This window comes from Nanorana parkeri, unplaced genomic scaffold (genome assembly GCF_000935625.1).
Source record: "Nanorana parkeri isolate BGI_ZX_2015 unplaced genomic scaffold, ASM93562v1 scaffold2, whole genome shotgun sequence".
Lineage (NCBI taxonomy): Eukaryota > Metazoa > Chordata > Amphibia > Anura > Dicroglossidae > Nanorana > Nanorana parkeri.
Window position 1 is genome coordinate 2,913,391 of NW_017306270.1, and position 24,404 is coordinate 2,937,794.

General features: G+C 45.4%; 2 protein-coding genes across 4 annotated transcripts; one reads left to right on the top strand and one right to left on the bottom strand.

The window, feature by feature from the left end:
- Positions 1–1,644: 1,644 nt before the first annotated feature.
- On the bottom strand, positions 1,645–12,413 carry LOC108792692 (cytochrome c oxidase assembly protein COX15 homolog). Its single transcript, XM_018563561.1, has 10 exons — positions 12,385–12,413; positions 10,296–10,396; positions 9,698–9,885; positions 9,418–9,540; positions 7,544–7,730; positions 7,292–7,459; positions 5,665–5,746; positions 3,029–3,183; positions 2,820–2,933; positions 1,645–1,833 (listed from the first exon to the last, which is right to left on the bottom strand). Exons 2-10 carry the CDS (start codon positions 10,374–10,376, stop codon positions 1,702–1,704), a joined length of 1,230 nt encoding a protein of 409 aa, XP_018419063.1. The 5' UTR covers positions 10,377–10,396; positions 12,385–12,413; the 3' UTR covers positions 1,645–1,701.
- A 424-nt stretch (positions 12,414–12,837) lies between these two features.
- On the top strand, positions 12,838–21,305 carry CUTC (cutC copper transporter). 3 transcript variants are annotated; one of them, XM_018559497.1, is made up of 9 exons: positions 12,838–12,905; positions 13,777–13,853; positions 14,298–14,357; positions 14,632–14,841; positions 15,463–15,498; positions 16,233–16,366; positions 16,831–16,858; positions 18,574–18,679; positions 20,828–21,305. In XM_018559497.1, the coding sequence occupies exons 2-9, from the start codon at positions 13,781–13,783 to the stop codon at positions 20,937–20,939; spliced, it is 759 nt and encodes a 252-aa protein (XP_018414999.1). In that variant the 5' UTR covers positions 12,838–12,905; positions 13,777–13,780; the 3' UTR covers positions 20,940–21,305. The 3 variants fall into 3 exon arrangements, with proteins under 3 accessions (XP_018414999.1, XP_018414930.1, XP_018415071.1); XM_018559428.1 differs by lacking the exon at positions 12,838–12,905 and adding an exon at positions 12,922–13,001; XM_018559569.1 differs by lacking the exon at positions 12,838–12,905 and adding an exon at positions 13,030–13,238.
- The last annotated feature ends 3,099 nt before the right edge of the window (positions 21,306–24,404 follow it).

Genomic DNA, 24,404 nt, shown 5'->3' on the forward strand with positions numbered 1-24,404 from the left:
ACTGGGGGGAGCTCACTCCTCTGTGGGGCAATAGAGGAGTTGTGACACCTGACCACTGGGGGGAGCTCACTCCTCTGTGGGGCAATAGAGGAGTTGTGACACCTGACCACTGGGGCGAGCTCACTCCTCTGTGGGGCAATATAGGGGTTGTGACACCTGACCACTGGGGCGAGCTCACACCTCTGTGGCAATAGAGGAGTTGTGACACCTGACCACTGGGGCGAGCTCACTCCTCTGTGGGGCAATATAGGGGTTGTGACACCTGACCACTGGGGCGAGCTCACACCTCTGTGGCAATAGAGGAGTTGTGACACCTGACCACTGGGGCGAGCTCACTCCTCTGTGGGGCAATATAGGGGTTGTGACACCTGACCACTGGGGCGAGCTCACACCTCTGTGGCAATAGAGGAGTTGTGACACCTGACCACTGGGGCGAGCTCACTCCTCTGTGGGGCAATATAGGGGTTGTGACACCTGACCACTGGGGCGAGCTCACACCTCTGTGGCAATAGAGGAGTTGTGACACCTGACCACTGGGGCGAGCTCACTCCTCTGTGGGGCAATAGAGTTGTTACACCTGACCACTGGGGCGAGCTCACTCCTCTGTGGGGCAATAGAGTTGTTACACCTGACCACTGGGGGGAGCTCACTCCTCTGTGGGGCAATAGAGGGGTTGTGACAATTGACCACTGGGGCGAGTTCACTCCTCTGTGGGGCAATATAGGGGTTGTGACAATTGACCAATGGGGGAGCTCATATTCAAGGAGGTATAGAGCAGGAAACCACCCAGATTTCTTCATATCGATCATGATGAATTTAGCAATAATAATAAAAAAACAGAAGCATGCCAAATGTTACTACAAAGTCCTTATTTTTGAGTATTTTAGTATTTATTTGGTTTGCAGATTGAGAAATGTTTGAAGGCTTCTCTGTATACATGGAAATATGTCATTCAATAATGAAGCGCCCGGGAATAAATTCATACTACGGTATATTTTGGGACACAAAATACAAAAATATTTACAGCTTTTCTTTTTTTTTTTTCTTTCATGTCTTTTTTCAGCTCTTTTGCCATAAAATTAAAAAGATATCCCGGACTCCCGGAATTACAAAACCAACCCTCGCACTGGGGCTACCCCCTTCATGACAAGGGCTCGGTGCTCATTTTATCTAGGGGGCTCAAATACTCCCCTAATCCTCAGTCTTGTCTGGCTGCCAGACTGGTGCCAACAACCTCTTCTCCCCGGGCTCCAGTGGACTGTGGTTATCATCACATCTAGTGCAGGTCCATTGACTAGCATTAGATGTGAGGACGCCGAGGGACACACCACAGACAGAGCGGATGGGAAAGCACGGACTGCCCAGGACCAATGATCATGGCAGAATATCTTCTCTATTTGAGCCCCTAGACCAGTAGTGGCAAACCTCGGCACTCCAGCTGTTTTGGAACTACAAATCCCATGAGGCATTGCAAGGCTCTGACAGTCACAGACATAACTCCCAGAGGCAGATGCATGTTGGGATTTGTAGTTTTGGCACAGCTGGAGTGCCAAGGTTCGCCACCACTGCCCTAGACCAAAACAAACACTTAACCCTTGCAGTGCCAGGGTAGCCCCACTGCATGTAGAACTTCTGGAGTTCTGCTTTAAATATCCCTCCTCCCCTCACGCCGGCACAACACATCAGATTGGTTAGAAGCCGTTATTTTGGCATACGCCTCAGTTCATTCATAAGCCAGATTGCCATAGTGAGGAGGGCTAGAGAGCCGGACTGGTGGGTGGCTGCCAGTGAAGTTGGGACGTACAGAAGTAAAGTGCTTATTCCCAGCGTCACCTGAAATGACAGAAAGAAAAGCATGAAAGGCCAAAAACCAACACAGCCAAGCCTGTCCTTATCCCCAGAATACCCCCCACCCCTCCCCATTGCATATGAGGGGTAGAAAACAAATAGGAATGAAGTCTTAACTGGTCAACAGTCTCATACCAAGCCATCTGGAACTGACAAGAGAGTCCAAATACCGGGCTTTTTATACACATTTATAACAATAAACTGAAGTGACGATCACTATTGTACGCGGCATCTATGACTGTCTGTACAGTGCACAGGTTACACAATGCTGAGTGCTTTGCATCACTAGGGCCCTTTGTTCCAGTCCCGGTCAGGACACTATCTGCATGGAGTTTGCATGTTCTCCCTGTGCCTGCATGGGTTTCCTGTGGATACTCCAATTTCTTCCCACACTCCAAAAGGCATGCCGATAGGCGGATTGTCTTCTGTCTAAAATTGGCCCTAGTATGATATTCTACTGCACGCTCCCAGGATGGCTGCCTCACCTGTCTGCCCCGACACCAATTGGATAGTCCCCGGGAAGAAACGTGCTATAGAAATATAATGAATGTATATTCTACAGTAGCTGCTAAAGAGACCATTTCAATGAAACCTCAACCTAACCACTCACCCATCACGTTCTCAAACAATTCATCCCCACATAGCTACCTCCTCAGTTATCACTGGCCACTCCCTCTTAGACTGTAAGCCCTCAGGGGCAGGGCCCTCCTTACCATCTTGTCTTGAATTGTATTGTGACTAATGTCTTCCTTATATTGTAAAGCGCTGCGCAAACTCTTGGCGCTATATAAATCCTGTATCATAATAATAAAGTGTCACCATGCATACGTCACTGAGATGCATCCATTCAATCCAGCAGAATATGGGCGGCCATTGGAACTGCTCAGAGCACGCAGAAAAAGGAGGGCGGGTTTGCTCGTGGTTGGGTTGTGTATCTTTATTATTCATGTAGCATAACAAATAGCACTTACCTGTAAATAGGCCATAACAAGGAGACTGTTCACAGCCAGCCTGGCCCTCCTTGGAAGTGGGATCTTCCGGGAATAAAAATACAACCCAGTAATGGCGGCTACAGCAGTGGTCCCCTACAAGAGGAACAAAGCTCCTTCAGACACAAGGCAATGACAGGTCACATGGTTACACTTCCCACACAAATGCTGCCAGGATTCTTTTTACTCACAAGGATGCGATGATTGAACTGTACAGTTGTGGGATTCTCAAAGATGTTTTTCAAGGCCGGGGAAAAGGCCAGGAGGTCATCTGGAATCCAGCGGTCCGCCATCTTTGGAAAGGAGTTGTAAACGAGGCCGGCATCCAGGCCGGCGACAAAGGCCCCTGAAAAGAGTCCGAGGGTAATGATAAAGCTGCTTGCAGTACTCGCCGCTGGAAAATTATTTACTTGGGAGTAGGGATGCACAGATACCAGTTCAGATACCAGTGCGGATACTTGGCATTTTCATGAGAACTATGAGGGTTGCAGCTGGGGCCGGGCTCTGGCGCTCCACCACTGTCCTGAAATCCTTAGTCTGTATTGTTTTAGAAAAACCGTCACATGACTATAAACACAAATTTATCAGTACTTGTATCTGTGAGCACTTGGACAAGTACCAGTACTCGTACTCGCAAAACTGGTATTGGTGCATCCCTTTATTTATAAAAACAAAATCGTACATTAAAACAGAGATGTACACATCCCAGGAGCTCCGTGTGCTCCTTACTAATGACAGCTGCCTCCTAACTTTTTAATTTTTCTCTAGTCTTGGAGCTCAAAAGTATCGGTACTTTTACTCGTACTTGTACTGAGTACTGTACTTGGTATCTGTGCAACCCTACTTGGGAGTCCATTAAAGGAAAACAAAGTCTGAACTCCGTGAATTTTTTTCCTTCAGGCGCCTCGCCCCCTCAGCAGCGGTCTAAGGTCCCATAAATCATCCTATTCTATACACAGTGTATAGACATGAGGACGCTGAGGAAGATTCTAATGCTGCAGTGGAGGAGGCGAAAGCCTGGAGGAAGCACTGCTCGAACCTTTGAGTAAGTATAACTTTGTTATTTTAGCAACCAGATACAAATGAGCACCTAACCCTTGCAGTACAGGGGTAGCCCCACTGCAAGGGTTAATTAAAAGTTTGCCTGTCATATTGCCACCTACAGGAGGATTGGTCACTAGGAAACAAAAAACTGTAGGCCAGACCAGGCTAGCCCCTCCAACTACCAGTATGCCTCAATTTTGTAGCAAAGCGGTACCGACAGCATGACCATGAACAGGTAGCAGGAGGAGTGATACCCTGGGCTGGCCTACAGTTTGTTTACCCCTGTCCAGTCCTCCTGTAGGCAGCAGGATATCCCAAAAGTGTAAGCCTTCACATGTCCCGCAAAAAACAAGAAATAAATATTGTTTACCTTTGTTATATTGTGCGGCAAATGTCAGCAATCTGCGGCTCTCCAGGTGCCGCGGAGTCACAAGTCCCAGCACAAAAAAAGTTGTAGGGCGGGGGTAAGCAAACTCCAGCCCTCCAGCTGTGTTGCAACTACAAATCCCATTAGGCATAGCAAGACTGACTCCCAGAGGCAGATGCATGATGGGATATGAAGTTTCACCACAGCTGGAGGTCCGGACTTGGCCTACCCCTTCTGTGGGGGATGAAGAGGTGCCAAGAGACGGAGGGAGTCAATTACAACTCTGCCGCTACCTAAAAGGCAATTCACAGACATTCCCATTTTTCTTAGCAGTGTCTCAGCTTTACTTTGACATACAAGTCAGATTACCATTCCCAAGGTTTCCGATATAAGATCGCAGAGATCACGTAGAGTAGTGACTGCATGCAGATCGCACATTCACAACCTCTTTGAAAGGATCCATGTTTTATGACTAGTGATAGACCGGTATGAGCCAAAATATCTCCCATTTTTATGGAAATATATTAGAGCAGGGGTGGACAACTCCGGCCCTCCTACTGTTGTGGAACTACATGTCCCATGAGGCATTGCAAGACTGACAGTTACAGAAAGGACTCCCAGAGGCATGTTGGGATTTGTAGTTAAAGCACAGCTGGAGGGCCGGAGTTCCCATCCCTGTATCAGACCATACATGATTATGTAATCCAATACATTTTTGCCACATGAGTTTCTTCTCCTATTCATCTTGGATTAAGGAGGATAGTGCGGAGTAGGGATGCACCCATATCGATATTAGTACTCGCCCAAATGCTCAGATACCTTCCCCAATACAGGAACTGCTGGTCAGAGGGAGATTTCCTCTGACCGGCAGTGCCACGAAGGAACATGGAGCCAGGTTCCCAGCCTATCAGGAAGCTGGGTGGTGGGTAATGACTCGCCGCGTGGCTTCCTGATTTGCTGGGAAGCCAGCTCCATGCTGATTGGCTGGGAAGCCGGCTTCGCGGTCAATCAGCATCTAGCCGGCTTCCCGGCCAATCAGGAAGCTGGGCAGCAGGTAATGACATGCCACCAGGCTTCCCAATTGTCCAGGAAGCCGGCTCCATGCTAGATTGCTAGCGGAAGTACCGGTACTCGGTATCAGTGAGTATTAAATGATAAATATCGGGACTTGTAGAAAAACTGGTATCAGTAAATCCCTAGTAGAGTTATAGTCTTATGACAGCTGTAATGCTACATGTTCCTAAAGCCCGTGTCAGTAAGTTAATACCTTAGTATCCACTATTTCATACCACAGATATCTGGCTACCATGAGCCCTGCTGGCTTGAATCATGACTTTCCATCTTTAATATCTGATGTGTCACCGTATATTCCAGTTATTGGCATGCATAGGAGGTCAGTATGATTTGATAATGTACCTGAGAGCGCGGTGAGGAAGACAAGGCCTGCTGTCGAGTGTGTAAACATCCTCAACTTCATCAGTTGACGTGTCTCAGGCAACTATGCGGTAAAAAGTAAAAAAAAATATGGAAAATGAATGTTAAGGATTGCGACTGACTTAATCAGCAGTAGTAGGACGTTCACCTTCTGGGAAGGAAAGAAATCAACTCTGGAATAGGATTATATCGCAGATACATTACCATATATACTTTATATGACATCCCTTCTGGTGAGTTTATATACTGCCCTGTTATCTATACACAAATCTCAAGGACTGTTGTTACTGTGGAAGCAATTTGCCAGAAAAGGTCCCGGGGACCCCTCCTACCCCTCCCTGCGCTAGACAGACAAGCCATCAGTGAGGAAAACAAACACGTGTGGTCTAAAGCTCATGATCGCCAGGATCTGCACGGAAAGCAGAATGGGTTCAATAAAAAAAAGGGCAATATAAATTCTCTCTCTTTAACAATATGGTAACCAATAAAAGATGCAATAATAGGATATGAATTCTCATTATTCAGCCGGCACCAGACACAAGCCTAACATTCCAAAAAAGCACTGAAGGGTGGCTGACCTCAGACACTCTACAGATTGTTACAACTGACTCATTTCTCAGTACCATGTAGAAAAGGGTGCTTGCAATATTCTAAGAACAGCAGAAGACAGAAATCAGAAATAAATTATTAAATTAGTACACCTGGGTTTCTTATTTTTAAATGCTTTGGAGTTATCAGTATAACAGAATCCGGGAGCATGATTTCCTCATTCAGCCTGAGACTACTTTAGCTGTCTGTAGGAGACCAATAAAGGACAATTTCCCCTTTAATAACACCCCCAACCTGGGCTAAGCTTGACCCCCCTTCCTCCCACATGGGTGCTTACTTACCTCTCTCAGACAGTGGCCTCCTCCAACATTTACAGCCTTCAGCCCAAAATATTGTCTGGAGATGCTCGAGCCTATGCAGTGAGTCCCTAACTATAGTGTCTGTACTGCTGGGGAAAGGCCCGATTCAAGTCTATAACTTGTGACTTATAACCTAGTAACTGGCTAGGATGTTCCAAAGAGTTGGGAGGAAGCTGCTGCCATGAGGCGAGTAAGCACCTGGGTAATGTGGGGAGTTCTAGCGTAGATTAGGTCAAGAGGGTTGGAGTCTTTTTTTTGGGGGGTAAAAGAGAACCTGTCATTTAAAATCTACAATCTAGCCTGAAATGGTAACTTTAGGTGTGAGCATATTGAAGGTCCAGCTCAGTTTCTACAGAAGGGAATGCGTGTCATTTACTGTCCGCAATAGAACTGAACCTCAAAAGTCAGAAGCAATGTCTAACCTGCAACTGAGATTCATTCAGATCCATTGTATGGCATGCCCTGGGTGGAACTTACAAAAGGCAGTTATAGGGAGACCCAATTAAACATCAAGATAAAATGTATTATCAACTGAATTACCTCCAGATAGAAAAACAAAGGGCTGGCATCATAAAATAAGAGTATAGAACAAAATGACACTACATGATCTTAGTGACAGTCACCGGCTGTGATGACCAGAGTTACTCTAGTCACCTTTGTCCTTCATACACCATGCACACAACATGTTAGTATTTTTATACCTTATGTCTTGGGAAGAGCAGAGACAGTCCTGTCCAGAGACTTGCACAATATAAAAGGAGGGCAGAGCCTAAATGAGCAGCTAGTCGGTACTGACTGACGCGAGGGACATCATAGGAATCTGGTTTTTCTTCTAATCCGCTCTTCACCATATACCAGCCCAGGAGACCCTGTAGGAAGACATATGCAGGAGAGCTGGGAAGAGCCAATCATCACAATCACCATTATGCCACTTCCTGCTCTTCAGTCCTTACCTGGAAGCAGACAAAGCCACAAAGAAAGAGCACTCGTCCTTTCAACGCACGATTGAACCATCCCTTCCTCCAAAAGTAAATGGCGGGAAGAATGTATGCCAGACCCACTGCCCGTCCCCACATACGATGAGAGTACTCCATGAACCAAATGTACTTGAACTCATTCAGCGTCATCTCCTGATTTAATCTAAAGAAGGGGGAGGAAAAAAAGGGCTTGTTACAATAAAAGGAACAGCAGATGTACCATGTGTGTTGTGCAATTAAGTAAATAGACCAAAGTCACTCGCACTTCAAAGCAAATAAGGGTCAATCTCCTTTATTGACCATCGTGATGTCACATTTGATATATGCGAAGTTTCGGAACCAAGCGGTCCCTTCTTTAGGCAAAGAAAAAGCTATTGTTTGTCTGAAGAAGGGACCGCTTGGTTTCCGAAACGTCGCATATATCAAATGTGACATCACGATGGTCAATAAAGGAGATTGAGCTTCTTTTGCGTTGGAGTGCGAGTGACTTTTAGTCTATTTCGTTTGGTATGCGGAGGCATACGCGGTCACTTTCTGCACCCCCCCAAACCTTCTCAAGTGGGCTTGATAAAACCAGTCAGGAGCGTGATGGGATCTACCATACTTTAGTGCAATTAAGTAAAGGCACACAGCCACACTGCCTAGTATTCGGATCCAGCTAAAGTCAAAGACAGTACACAGCATCACAGAAATCAGGCATCAACCCAGACTAACCTTCAGCCATATTTGCATCTATTGACAATACCTCCTGACCAGAAGAGAGCATGGAGTAACATGTGACTTTACTGGCTTACACATCACATTAGGCACTGGGCACATCTGCTGTTGTCTCATTTGTACTTGAGAATGAGTTGTGATGCAGTTGAGATGCCTCTAGGCCAATTTTAAGTTCAATATACATTAAAGAGGACCTGTACCATGGAAGCTGTGCCCCAAAAATATATAAGCAGAGGGCAAAAGACTAGGCACTAGCATTGCCCGTGTGCTTTCTGCAGCTGATCTTTTCTCATTATTGACTTACCATGCCGTGTTCTGCAACATGTCTCTGTGTGGAGGTTGCCATCTTGGTAGAGGCAAGGTTATGCTTCCTAATGTCATAGCTGCCCCCCCCTCCCCCCCCCCCCCCCCCCCCCCCCTCATAGCGGGAGGGTTAATATTCAAGAATCAGCAGGAGAGGTGGAGTAAGCACAGACCCACATAATGAAATGAAGCAGAAAAGGGAGTTCCTTGCACTGCAGGTCCTCAGATACAGCAAGGAGAACAGTGATCATCAGAGTCGTCACATTACCAAATCCCACTCCAAATCTTGTGAGACTGGCAGTCAGAGGAAGCTGTGCCCTAGATGCTTAGATGATATCACAACGTCGATATAGATATATATCTATATATCGAGATATAGATAGTCGATATATATCAACTTTAGATATCCTTCAGTTTCCAAACTTTAAATTAAAACTTCAGATGGAAGCAATATTACACCTTATGGGATTTGCAGGAGGATACTCAGTGATCAAAGATGATCACCCCGAAGCAGATAACATCCTTAGGATCCTTTACTTAACTACACATAGTATAAGCACCAGCAGTAACAAGTACATAACAGAGTTTCTTTTCCCTACTTCTGAATAGGAAGGATCATACTATGTTCAGTTTAATAAAAGGATCTTAAGGATATTATATTTGTTGCCTAAAGTTGGGTTGGCATACCTGGACCAGGGGCCAATGTCTTGGTAAGCAGATGCTATGTATGATTGGGGCTCACTCACTGATTACTTGAACTCTCTTCTATCATATCAGCAGCTAAATCTTTGCATCCTCACACTGACTACACATTGAATCTTCCAACTTACATTTTAAACTCGGGAAACTGCTGGTATTTATTAAACTCCGCCTCCCATTGTTCATCATTTGTCGGTGGCTTCATCTCTTTAACGAGGTGCCAATCCACCATTGACAGTCCAGACTCTGTTAACCTGAGAAAAAGGCAGAAAACATTTCATTGCACTCCTAAAAAGGTTTCATAGCTGTAATCCTATAACACAATCACAAGACGCCTTGCTATCTTCAGCTCTCAAAAAGAACAAAAGAGTAAAAGAAATACTGACAGAGGACAAACAATTAATTTCTTACCTAGTGATTCCTCCCAGGAGCACAGCGCCCCCCACCATGCCACTACATAAAAGCAGCCATCGTCCTATTGATCGGTTTGCAGCGGCATTTGGTACAGACCCCACAGCGGCTCTGGATGGTGCAGCAATATCTGAAATTATAGTACTTTTCCATCTTTTCTGTATGGTGTGTTTCCATTGGTTGCTGCTCTGTTAAAATAACCACAGGTAAGGTATTAAAGACACTTCAATATATCCCAGGAGATCAGGCAAGCTTGGAAATTCAACCTCACATGTCCCTTACTCTTGCTGCCCTTGGAAAACTGTACTCCACGCTCGGAAGGGGTGAGCGCGGAGTAGGCCGGCAGGGGCGAGCAGGCCGGCAAGCCCGAGCGCGGAGTAGGCCGGCAAGCGCGGAGCAGGCCCGGCAAGCTCAAGCGCGGAGCAGGCCGGCAAGCAATCCAGCGCGGAGTTCCCCCCTCGCAGTCTCAATGACATGCTAATTAAATTCTTAAATAAAACCAATTTTTATATAACATTTGTCATCCCAGTGGCTCTCTATCTGACTGGCTGCAGCTTGTAAAGTTAATTTTTTAGCTCTGTTGCAGCAATCCACTTACCTTGCCTCCCCCAGTGTGGATGAGACGTAGAGCTTGCACCCTGCCGTGCGTCAGGCAGGAACGGAGGGATAAAATTAGCATTTTGCCTTCTCAGATTTCCCCTATAAAACAAAAAATAAGCATTTTATTATTATATCCGGTTGCTCTGCCCCAGCAGCACAGTGGAGATCCAGACCAGTACCCACACAGAGCGCAGCCAGCTGGATCTCCAGTGGTCTGACACGCCCCCTGCACAGTACACCAAATCACCAGTGCTCACACTCCTTGGCACTGCTACAACATACACATCAATATAATGACAAGAACACGTGTAGTGCTACATAACAAAGGTAATAAAAGCCTGAACTCGGGCCTCCCCTTCAGTCTCGCACAGTTGTACCGGCTCCTGTCCTGGACTGGCTTCCTCTGATCTCACTGCACACTGTGAGCTTCTCACCATGTGCATTAGAGTCAGATAGAGCCCGCCTTATTTCCTTGTTAAAGGATGTACAGCATTATCTAGCTCTCTCCTCCCCAGCCTGTCTGAATGGGCCCTTAGTTAGACCAAGCACTCTTATCAGAGGAGGTAAACTATGGGACTATAAACACAGGCTTCGGGACACAATGCCCCCCCCCCAAGAATCGGCTCTCAGATTCCCCCAGAGCAGCTGCATGCAGAGCCAGGGCTTCCAGTGTCAGCGGCTACGCCAGGACACAGCGCCACCTGCTGGCCAACACAGAAAACTGCACCCGGCCCCCAGCAGCTGAGCTCCCAGACAAACGGAGCAGCTAATTCCAACATGCGAACGCGATCTACCAGAAATAGCTTTGCAATCGACTGGTAGATTGCGATTGACCTTTTGGGCACCCCTGCCTTAGAGGCTGCCATCCCCTGTACACAGACTCCATCGGCTATACTCTGGAAGCAATTCTGGCAGCCGGTCCACTCCCTTCGCCTGCCTTGCTTCCCGGGCTCCACTGCCCCTCCTGCGGGCTCAGGGCTGGGATCACGGCTTACATCACTTCCAAGTTTTCAGCTGTCAGTCACAATCTGCACTTGAAAAGCTTCTTTGAAGTACAAAGGTGACACTGGGGAATCTAATAGACTCCTGATGTCCCCTCAAAAAAAACAACTATCACCACTAAAATACTATCACATTGGGGGCCTTGTGAACCCCCCCTTTGTGATAGCAAAAAGAAAACAAAGGCCCCGACCCACGCCAACGCATGCATACTAACAGCAACACATGCCAGGTGCATACGTATGAAAATGACAATTGCGCTACACGTGTTAGGTATTGCCGCTGACAGCAAAAGGGTTAAAGTGACATTAAAGTAAAAAAATTAATTCCCCTCACCCCAATGTTAATGTCCGCACTTACCTTAAATGATGTCTCCTAATCCGATCTTCCTCGTCTTTCCTGTAGTTTTCATCTGTCCCTCCAGCGGTGCGGCGGCTCTTCGATCCAGCGCTGACTCCTCTGTCCCTGCAGGCACTTCCGATCCCGCGGTGTCTGCATGCGGGTGCACGCGTCCATAGACTTACCTTGAGTCTCCCAGGCGAAAATCCGAACTGCGCATGCACCCGCCCCAAGATGCTTTGCGGGCCTGAGCAGTTTCGGATTCTCGGACGGGAGCGTGCGGTGAAGACGGGGTAAGTTTAAACTGCTTTTAAAGCGTTTAAAAAAAACTACTTTTTGCCTATATCTACTGCTTGCTAGCAGTATATATATTCAAAAAAACGGAGGGTTTAGAACCCCTTTAACTAATTGGACGTCAGATCCTTCCATCACGGAGGCTCAGCACCACAGGTGAGCGTTACCTGGGGCGGTCTGCATGGAATAGGACATACTTATTAAAGGGTCACATCATGTCCGAGTAATCTTTGTATACAGGGACATTATGGCGAAATTCCGTCATAGAACAGTCTACAGTCACTATATTGCAGGTCAGACACTGGTGTTGTATAACTACCCAGTGTGATTGTTGTGTAACTGTTCTCTCCAAGCTTGGCCTGACAGCCTTAGAAGATGATGAGGTCGGTCGGTCTGTCTGCCTACCTCCCTCTCTAGTGTACAGTCTCCGGACACACAGCTCCCTCCCCGCTCACCTCTCCAAGTTCTTCTCATTCTCATAGCAATAAACTTTCCGGTCAGCACACAAATGTCACTCGCAGGGGCGAAGCCATATTGACGTAAACGTCATCGCGACGGCGATTACATCATAGCAATGCGACGTATCCGCGCACGTCACGCACAGGGCTTCACTAAAGAAATAACCAGATGGACGTTGTTTGTCGGCAAATTCGAATGGGTCGGCATTCTCGACAGAATACCGTATTGGATGAGTTCTAATAAAAGGCCGAATGCCTTTTTTTGTCCCGTCACTATTTTATGAACTAGAATTCAGCGGCGTACCACAACCAAGATGGCGCCGCTAGCCTTCAAGGTGAGCGTATGACGTCGCCCCGTTGAAAAAACGGCGGGCCAATGAGAAGTTATTATCCGTAGTTGGGAGGCGCACTGTCAGCTTGTCGCCCAATTAGAAGCAGGGGTATTTTCCTAAGGACGGGCGAGGCGGATGTTGCTTTGCTCCTATAGGAGAGTAATATACGTCCCGAGACGTCCAATGGTAAAGGAGACAGGTGGTGCGCTCGGCCAATCAGAGGGAGTGGTAGGCTGTGCGACCCCCTGTCAGGGAGGGAGAGGGGAATGGTGATGCTGGGAGGTAAACATACAGTTTGTGTTGGCTGGGAGTGAGCTGCATGTGTGCCCCGCTCTGAGCATGTGGGGGTCAGTCATGTGACCTCTCCTCAGCCCCCCCTCTTCCTCCTGTACATTTATATAGGGCATGATATCCAGGGGGGGGACACTGTGTGACCCTCACAACCTGTGTTTCACCTCCTGGCCTGGCCCAGTACACTGACCTCAGGGTGACTCCTGCCTGTGTGAGCTCACTTTAATGGTAGGCCTGGGTAGGCCAGCCCTAACACTTATCAATCAGGATTGGTTTGGAGGGCCCTTCACTCATGATGTGAACCAAAAACATAATTTTACGTTTAACCTAATTGGCCCCCCGGAGAAGAAAACGGGACGGGCAATTCGATTTAATGACCCTGGGACAGCGGGCGGACCTTGGGTAGGGAGTAAATCTGATGATTGGATTATTAATAGATGACTGGTGCCTATGTGTAATGTGGGAAATATGAACAGGATGATGCCCTCCGTCCTCATCGCCATGGAGGGCCCGGCCTATACTGGTTACAACTTGGTAAACAATACACCATTATAGGTTCCATGGAAGCGCAGACGACCATTTCTAGTATTGTTAATCACAACAACGCTCTCTTGTATGACGTATGTAGTCCTCTTCTTGGAGTGCTTGTCCATCAATGTAGACGAGGGCCTTTTATATACAATGCACATCATTAAAATGTGTTTTATTGCATGAATCTCGAATTGATCGGCTTGCCTCTTATATGATGGTGTCTTTGTTTGTGCAGAGAGATGGCGGACCAGGGGTTCCTCATGGAGGTCTGTGTAGATTCCGTGGAGTCTGCGATCAATGCTGAACGAGGAGGTGAGTTTTCTTGAAGTAGATGTAAATCCAGTCACTGAAATCTCTTGTAAGCTTCGGGGCTCATCCACACCATACTCGTTGGCCTGCCTTAAAGAATAAGTGGACTTTCGGATATAGTGCACTTATTCTTTTTGCCCTTTGACCTTACAGAACCTACCCTCCCCCTCAGCAGTCTACTGGGCTCCTGTGCCGGCCGAAGAAGTCTACGGGGCTCCTGTGCCTTCCGGAGAAGTCTACAGGGCTCCTGTGCCTTCCGGAGAAGTCTACAGGGCTCCTGTGCCGGCCGGAGAAGTCTACGGGGCTCCTGTGCCGGCCGGAGAAGTCTACGGGGCTCCTGTGCCGGCCGGAGAAGTCTACGGGGCTCCTGTGCCGGCCATGGGAATAAGATTGAGGTAACTACACTATACATAATCTCACTACTTGTGTTTTTTTTTTTTATTTTAGGTGCTGGAAGGATTGAGCTGTGTGCTAGTCTATTGGAAGGAGGAATTACGCCAACCATCGGTGAGACTGTGCTGAATTTATTTCTACATTCTGATGTAATGGATGACGCTGCCTCACTTGTTCAAACCACGTAATGGTGCTGACGCACATTCTTAATCTGAATTTTTAATTTTTCTAATTGCGTCATTGAGAAACAGAGTCGTGTGTGGGCGTTCTCTCTATTCTAGTCGGGTTCTTTTTGCTGTCTTTTTAGGAAAATATAGGATCGGTTGGAACATCTTCATTAATACTGTATAGAAAGGTATTACATGACGACACGTTTGTGCTTTTCCAGGTCTTTTGCAGATAGTGAAGCAGTATGTGCAGATTCCGGTATTCGTGATGGTTCGGCCGCGGGGAGGAGATTTCCTATACTCAGATCGAGAGGTGGAGGTGATGAAGGCCGACATCCGCCTCGCCAAAATCCATGGCGCAGATGGACTGGTGTTTGGAGCTCTGACAGAGGATGGCAGAATCGATACAGAATTGTGCATGGATTTACTTGGTAAGGAACACAAAATAAGAATGTTATATCATGTTATTCAATGGTTCATATTAAAGAACTGATTTACTGTATTACTGCTTTCCTGAGGTCAGGCTCAGCCTTTCTCACAGATATATACATTAGATCAGGGCTCAAAATTTCCACTCGCCCGCTCGCATTTGGCGAGTGGAAATAAAGAGAGGGCGAGTGGAAATTCAGTCAGGCACGCGGTCACGGATCGCGTACCTGACCATGAGAGCAGCCGCTCCTTGCTATCCTGTCCTGGCTCTGTTACTTTCGATCGATCACTGGAGCTCTGACAATTCTGAGCCCCGTTCGCAAGGATGGATTAGTAAGGTCTGCAGACCTTACTGCAGAGAACGGAGCTCAGAACTGCAGAGCTCCGTCCGAAAAGGAAGGGAGCCAGGACAGGACAGCAAGGAGCGGCTGGTCTCATAGTCAGGTACGCGATCCCGGTCCGTACCTGACTTAATCACGAATCATTAAAAAAAATGGCCTAAATTTCTAACCTTTAGCATTCTGCTCAGTAGGTTTGGTCTATAGCTATGGGCGCTGCGCAAACTGTTGGCGCTATATAAATCCTATGTAATAATAATGAACTTATTATTTTGTTTTTTTCAGCTGTCTCCCGTCCCCTTCCCATCACATTCCATCGGGGTAAGTAGAACCCAACCTACCGCCATAATAAGATGACTTTATCTTCAGAGTAGCTTGTTATGTAGTATGTCTGCTTAGATATTGCGTTTCTCCATTGCTGATTGCATAGAGCTCACCACCTGCTGAAGTATTCCTGTGAGATATTTCACAAGGAAATTATAAATGTATAAAATATATGCAAACTACACTACACATTCCTCTTTAAAATGGCATAAAAGCCAAGGAAATAAACACCCATTCGAGTGAGCCGTTCAATGTCCTTCAGACAGTCTATCTGTGTTGCTGTTGGAGAGTTCCCTTCACTTCTTCTTGTCTGATAAACTGTTTTCAGCAAGACAGGAAGTGAAGGAAAATCTCGATAGCAGAGTTCTGGATAGATGCAACAATCTGACAGGGATTCTAATCATTCCAGACTCTATCCTAAGCAAGGAGAAAAAAGTATTTCTGGGCATACACTTTAAGAGCTTTCAAGAAAGAGACAAAGCAACTGGACTGAGCCTGTTAAAGATCTAGTGATAATTTATGCATCTTTAAAATGCCAAAACTGAAATGTGAAAGTCATAATAAAAACTGCAAAGAGGTTTACTGCATTCATAACTAAAGGTTTGTGAAAACACACAAAACTTTCCTGTTTGATTGTCCAGGTTTCCTGCAGCCATGGTTATGATGTAGCATCTTTTGTAAGTGTAATAAGAGTGCAGGTCCATTGTAATCACCCTGCTATTCTATTGCAGCATTTGACATGGTGTACGACCCTCTGTTAGCTATGGAGACTCTGATTTCATTGGGGTTTGAACGGGTGCTGACCAGTGGATGTGACAGCTCTGCACTGGAAGGCTTGCCTCTAATAAAGAGACTAGTGGAACAGGTAATATTTAGGCCACGTGTGCAGCTTGTATTCTTGTATTGTAGCAGCTTGTATTGTATTCAGAATGTGCTCAATACACTTTGAGGGGAATTTCTCAAAATTTTAGCAGACAAAATCTGGAGCAACCGTGCATGGCAACCAATCAGAATTTTCAAATCTTAACTGAACAAACTGAAGAGAGAAGCTGATTGGTTGCCATGCACAGCCGCTCCAGATTTTGTCTGCTCTAGTTTTCATAAATTCCCCTCACTGTGTACACTTACTCATATGGAAAGTTCTTCTGTAAGTTCGGCCTCTCCCGGAGCCCTTCAGTTGAGTCGAGCCAAAGGGCTGCTGTATGGGCTATTCACTATAGCCTGTACAGCAGCCTTTTATTGTATTGTCTCGCGCTTTTATACTGCATCCACATCTGCTGCAGATACATATCACCATTCTAGAAATAACGGAGGTTTGTTTCATTTTAGGCTAAAGGCCGAATCATAGTGATGCCAGGTAAGAAAATATATCTGGGTGTAAGCTGTGTTTGCATAACTCGGATAAACTCAGTTTGAAATTCATATAAATTTATAATGATAAAGTATGGAGTGTGAAATATTTTAATAAATGTTTATGCATAACGAGTAGAGCTACAGTATTGATGTATGTTACATTTCAGTGTAAAGCAGAACCTGGACACAATCCCAACTTGCTGATTGGACAGTGAAAGAGAAGCAGCATACTGATAATGATGTAAATGAGTCACATATATGAGCCTTCAAACAAATGAGGCATAAGAAATATCTACACACATACAAAAAAGATAATGATGTCATCTTTCTGCTCCGTTTGCTGTTTCATTCTGTCAGTATGTTGCTTGCGAGCACTGTGCTGACCTGACCTCCCCCTCTCTGCTGTATGAGAGCCTACAGGCTGGTGGTACCTACACGTTTTAGGTACAGTAGTATTTGCACTAGTTTAAAAGAGAACTATGGGGTAACCTTTTTATCTCATAGTTCTGTTTAGAGTCACGGGAGGACATATACTAACCTCCTCCCGTGACCCAAAGTATAGTATATAGCGAGCTATATACTGAGAGCACCACAACCGGAATGGATCCCGACAATACTGTCAGGATCCATCCAGCTAGCTGATTGACAGCTGGCTCTGTCTATCTAGAGGCAGAGACAGCTGTGCCCGCCCCCCTCCCTCATCTGTTCCTTCAGTCAGCGCTGGAGGATTGGAGAGAGGGGGAGTCACCACTCTCTGCAGGGAGATGATCGGGAAGTTAGTGAGCGAGCGATGTTCGGTCACTTCCCGATCAATAGAGCCGACGTGTGACAGTTTCATTGTCACACGTCGGCTCTGACTATGAGGATGAGTGTAAATCACACCTCATAGTTCTCCTTTAATGTAAAAATGTAAAATACATTTAAACTTTTTTTTTTTTTTAAATACCTGTATTGATTGGTGTTTCCATATTTCCCTTTAGTTCAACTTTAAAGTGGAAGTAAAGTAAAAAAATGTAATTGCCGACCTGCAAGCTATTAATGATGGAAGAAACTGTGTAAGACTCTTCTGTTGTAAAAGCTTTTAGCTGCCTGTACACTGAGCCACAATTCGCAGCTCAATGCACAGTCTGATGCAAGCACAGGAGTTACGTCCTTGGGACCTGGCCTATCAAGCGGCGAAGGAATCAGAACCCAGAAGAAGACTGGAATGAAGATGGAAGTGCTGGTGAGGGAGAAAAGCCCAGACATCGCAGCACTGGAGGGATTGTTTTGGCAGCTGAGTCATCCATAATGTGCTAATATGCTGTGCATGCTATCGGGTTAAATCTAAAATATGCTGGAGCCTCTCTCCCCCCTCCTACTTTACTTCCACTGTAAAGCCCATTTGAAACCTTATGATTTATTAAGCCAGGTAATACGATAATAAATCTGATTTTAATTGACCATTTTTTTTTTTACACCAGTAAGTTGCAGTAGCAGTCGAGAGTGTTGGCTCTGTAACAGAAAGCAACAATCCGGCACCCTAGGGGCTGGGCACCCTCTGTTCCCCCCCACCCCACACAGACAGTCCACCAATCAACAGTGCTCTGGCTACCTGATTGGTGCAGTGTGTGTGTGTTTGTGAGTGAGCATTTCAGATCCCGGATGATACAGTAATAAATTATGTGGGTTCAGTTGGTCTCTAGAGGTGAAATAATCTGTGAATATTTGTTCCTGTAGGAGGTGGTATTACAGAGAGGAACCTGCACAGAATCCTGGAAGGAACTGGAGTTCAGGAGTTCCACTGTTCAGCCCGCTCTACCAAGGAATCGTTAATGAAATACAGGTACACAACATAGATGTCATACTATTTATAGGCCATAATGTGCAATCAGGCTTCTCGCAGAATAAGCAGTGGCTGTGTAAATGGTTAAAGGAATAAGTATACAACTGCAGTTTCCATGAAAATACTTTATAGAGAAGGAGCTGACTGACCCATGAAATACTGCAGATACATTAATAATATAATGTGCTCAGAGACAGGTAGGGTTAAAGTGCCTAATAAATGGCCCTGCAGCAAATCCTTTGTGTAGAGAGCCTGCATACCATGGACAATGGCAGGATGTGACACACTCATAGTACAGGGATGCCAGGATCAGCAATGGTGGAGACCCAAAGTGTAAGGAGATGCGGGTAGAACTCTCCCAGCTACATAGACAACGCTGGTTTGCATCCAAGGAATTCATCTTTGTCTCTGCTGGTTCCTGTACTATCCTTGTGTCACATGCTGTTGCTGGCTGCAGTGTGCATGGTCTCCACACACAGGGATTGTACTACACAATGTTTTGCACTTTTTCTCCATGTATTTTGTCCTATACCAGACCAGTAGAACATAAAATCCTATAAACCTGAATGGGTCTTGACCTGAAACCTTCAGTGAAAACTGTCCTTGCAGAAGATATTTACAATCTAATACACATACAGGTTCAATTAAAATATGGCAGCTACCTAAAACACCTCTTACACGAATGTAGTAACAGTCAGTGGAGCCATTGGTACCTGCAGGCCACCCTCAGATTGGATATTGTGCAGGGACCTGACCTGCAAGTCCACCCAGGACTAATGTTTTATTATTAGGTAGGAGTCAAAGATACATCTCTCTAGACAAGTTTTAGCACTGCTATGCAAATTTGGGTTCCATGATGACAAGTGTCTAATGTAAATTCTGTTACTGGCAGTAACCAACCCAACCCCTTTTTCTTTTCTCATATTCCAAAATAACATCTTTATAGGCAGCTACACACAAGAATAACTCTGCCTGGTCATCTTTGATTTTTTTAAAATGATCTGTTATCATCTGTTAAGAAGTCTTTGTCTGTTCCATCTATCATTTCATAGCAGTGTGAGGGGTGTATTTATAAAAAAAGATTGCACAGCCATTTGTCCTGCGAAAACTGCATGTACATTCGTTCTGTGCGAATGAAAGCAAAAATGAATTTTGGGCTATTTTCTTTCCAGGTCGAATGTAAGTCATTCATAAGCCTAGAGTGATTCTGGAAAATACAGCATTATGGCCACTAGATATAGAATTAATACTTATTTCCTATGCTCTTCAGCTGCATCTAGTAGCCATAATGCAATATTTTCCTAATATAAAATTCGACCCGGAAAGAAAATATACTCATTATTATAGGAATGCACCGATACCGATGTTAGTATCGGTGCTGATACCGAGTATTTGGTACTCGCCCAAATGCTCCGATACCTTCCCTGATATAGGACCTTCTGGTCAGAGGGAGATTTCCTCTGACTGGCAGTGCCGCGAGGGAACATGGAGCTGGCTTCCCTGCCAATCAGGAAGCCGGACGGTGGGTCATTACCCACCGCCCGGCTTCCTGATTTTCCGGGAAGCCGGCTCAATGCTGATTGGCCGGGCAGCCGCCTTCCCAGCCATTTCCCATCAAGCCGGCCAAACAGCATGGAGCTGGCTTCCTGGTCAATCAGGAAGCTGGGCGGCAGGCAATGACCTGCCTTCCAGCTTCCTAATTGGCTGGGAAGCTGGCTAAATGCTGATTGTCTGGGAAACCAGCTTAACGGCCAATCAGCATGGATCCGGCCTTACAGCATGGAGCTGGCCTCCCAGGCAATCAAAAAGCTGGGCGGCGGGTAATGACACGCTGCCTGGCTTCCTTATTGTCCCGAGAAGCTGGCTCCATGCTAGCGGAAGTACCGGTATCGGCGAGTACGGAAATATAAATATCGGTACTTGTACTCGATACCGAAAAAAATGGTATCGGTGCATCCCTACTAATAATATTTGTTTTTCCCCTCATTCACACAGAACAAATGAACATGCCAGTTACTCTGCAAATGTTTTTATCTTTTTATCAATACACTCCGAAGTATATCAGGAGTGATTGTTTGTTTTATGCAACAGCCATTTTTTGTATCAGCCTCTGAAAATCCCTCACGATGACTGTTTTCTGTCTACCAGGAACCACTCCGTGTCTATGGGAGCCGCTATCACTACCTCAGAGTATTCTATCAAGGTTGCCGATGTGGCCAAAGTCAGGACATTGAATGCTATGGCGAAGAACTTCCTGTGATGTGACACGAGGTCCTCTAGAAGGGAGCTGTGAGCTTGCATCAGCGCAGCAAGGACTTGTTCCTGCTAAACTGTGCCGGCTGGTGGATAGGTAGATAGAGGGCAGGCCTTGGTGTGGATGCTGCTGCATGTTGGGCTCTTGTACTAATGAATGACGGAATGTATGAGGAGCGTGGCTCATTTATCAGCAGAACTGTGATGTTGTTCAGTGGCTAGAACATGTCTGGGCACACAAATACTGTAACCCTGCAGTAGGTGCATTGTGCTGTCTTCAGCATCAAATCATTTCTTCCCTCAATGCCTTGTTCAGGATCCACAATTCTCATTTCAGTCTTCATTTTCTGCTTATTTCCTAGCAGGGAATACACATAGCTCAGTCATGAACACGCCAAGCACGCTAGGTCTTATTTACCAAAGTATTCAAGGAAGGAGCCGCCTCACAAATCTGCAGAGCCATTCAGATTCCCCTGTCCGTTCTGTTCTGGGTAACGCAGGCTATCTGGCACAGTTCTTCCCCCAGACACTTATAAATAAGGACACACAGGTCAATGAGATGGTGACGCACAGTCATGTAATGGATGACATAACTCATATAATACATATGCAGGGATTGGAGAAGAGACGTGTCTTGTATTACAAAGATTTGAATATTCAATCTAGCATCATAACTATGCAGGTTTACTTATATAAACTGATTTATAAAAGAATTGTATTTTACCCCTTTAATTGGCTTTACTTACTTTATCAGAGACGAGGTGGGAGGTGCCATGAGGTCTTTCAGTTGCTTCTGTGTTATCTGTCTGATTCCATGCTGATGACACATGATGTCTCAGAGCTCTTGAGTGTACCTGACACTATCAAAGATCAGAACCCCATAATTCGGAGATATGTCGAAAATCATAGGGCTCTGTTGATTCATACTGTTATGCACACTTAGGAGCTAACTGTATTATCAGCATGAGCTCAGGCAGTTGACAGCGCAGTCATCAGGAGACCTCTCAGGCTCAAGGAACTAGTAAGACACATTAAATGAGGGAAGAAATAAAGATCTTTCTGAAATTATCCTTCACATTTATAATAATTGAATGAGCCTAAAGTGACAGGGTTTATTTTAAAGCTCAGCCCTGACATCCTTATACCTTGCCTTGACAATGGCACCCTGCCACTCCTTCCTCTGTTACAGTTGCTGCAAAATAGCTAGCGTCAGAGCTTAGGGGGGAAACAGTCAGCCCCCCCCCAGTCAAGCGGGCATTATTTGTGGATGAACACTGCCTCATGGGAGGAGGTCACATGTTCCAGCATAGCAGGAAATGCTAGGTATTTTAGGGCAGCTGTCAGAGAGAAATAGAATGGCTGCTTCAGTACTGAATATCTCTTATTGAACAAGGTCTAAACTGTTGTTAATTGTCTCTCTTTTTTCCATTGTCATTGCTAGGGTTAAACTCTGCCCTGGTAAATGACATAGAGGGGGATTTATCAAAACTGGAGCAGACAAAATCTGGAGCAGTTGCCTATGGCAACGAGTCAGCTTCTCTCTTCAGTTTGTGCAGTTAAGCTTTGACAATGAAAGGCGGATGCTGATTGGTTGCCATGCACATCTGCTCCAGATTTGGTCTGCTCCAGTTTCGATAAATTCCCCCCAGTGTAAACCGGATGATCTGAATCTGATTTGTGCATGGACATGAAAGCAGTTCTTAGTGATGACACATTGATGCGTTAGGCCCTTAAAGTGAACTTGCCCTGGCGTAAACCAAATCTAACATTGAAGAACTGTTAAGTGTGTTGGACTTTAAATCCGCTCCATGTGCGTCCCCTCTGGATCCCAGGTGCAGGCTGTAAAATACGGTCTTGACAACTACCCATGTTGCAATAAAGCTAGTCACCTCCGAATCTGCCCCACCGCTGTCACTCAACTTTCAAATGGAAGAAGATCAGTGGGCAAGAGGCTCTGAAATTTGACAGTGGTGGGGCAGAGGGGTGGGGCTTAGTGCAGATAGGTATGGGGAAAATATTAGGACCCCATGGGAATCCCAATATTAGGAATCCATGGAGGCTTCACATTGACACGGGGATCAATTTGAAGGCTAACACCAGTACTTCCGTCACCACAGGATGCATGCACATTGACACTGTCTTAGGCCAGGTCAGGTTCATTTTAAACCTTATGTGAAACACTGATTGTTTTTAGCCTCATTTATTAAAATGTCTTAGATAAGAGTTATCTGTATCCTCCACAGCAGCCAATTTTTCACAATAGACATTGGATGAACATTGGAAATTGGATAAATCTCATTGGTTGATGTGGAAAAACCGGCAGTTCTTAGGAAAACATTGATACATAAGGCAGTTTTTGATACTTGCAAGGCAGTTTTTGATACTTGCTTTGCTGAACAATTCTAGATATCCACTGTAATAACTCCGCGTACTCGTGATTTTCATACATAGTTTTGTACAGTCATTGTGTTAATTACTATTATAGGCTAATTTGGTAAAGTGGTGCAGAATGCAGGGACTGTGCAAAGGTAGGTATGCCATAGCAGCCAATCGAATTTAATCATTTCCAGTTTAAAATGACTCTAAACTCAGGAGTTAAGTATTAAAAAATGCATTTGAATACCCCAACTATGAACAACAATGTGTCTTATTTGTGTATCACTCGGCTGTAGATCCTCCAATCATCTCTGAATTGGTGCTGACACTGTCCTTCCTTCTGGAGGGTGGCTACTTGTGTTCCCAATGGTCCCTGTGTGTTGTAAAGTAGTCACCGCTCCAAGCTCACTCCCATAATGGACTACAATCTCATGTTTAGTTTACTTATTTGTATTGAGATTGTAGTCCATCATGGGAGCGAGCTTGGAGCGGTGACTACTTAGCAACACACACAGGGACCATGGGGAACGAAAGTAGCCCCCCTCCAGAAGGAAGGACAGTGTCAGCACCAATTCGGAGATGATTTGAGGATTTGCAGCCGAATGATGCACAAATAAGATACATTTTTGTTAATTGTTAGGGTACGTGAATGTATTTTTAAGGTTTAACTCCTAAGTTTCGTGTCACTTTAATTGAGCACAGGAGACATACACAGCATGGGGGAGCAGAGTGAATAAATACAAATCTTATCCATCAAGTACGATATGATTCTGTCATGTTGCTGATGTATCATATCTTCTTTTAGGTAAAGTGTACTATGCTGAGATCATTGTAAGCCTCATTTAACATGGAGGAAAAAGTATTTTGCCATAGCGACATACCATACCCCAGCTCCCATTATCTCAGATCAGGTTAATCTGGTTGGTATGGGAGACAGACACTGTCAATGTGAATACATTTCATAGATGAGACTGCTAGTAAATAATAATTTCAATTCTCACGTTAGAAGCTGCACAGAATATTGCAATCAGAGTTTCACGTTCCACCTACAGCTGTTTCTGCCATTTCTCTGTTTTAATGTGATTCAAAAAGAGAG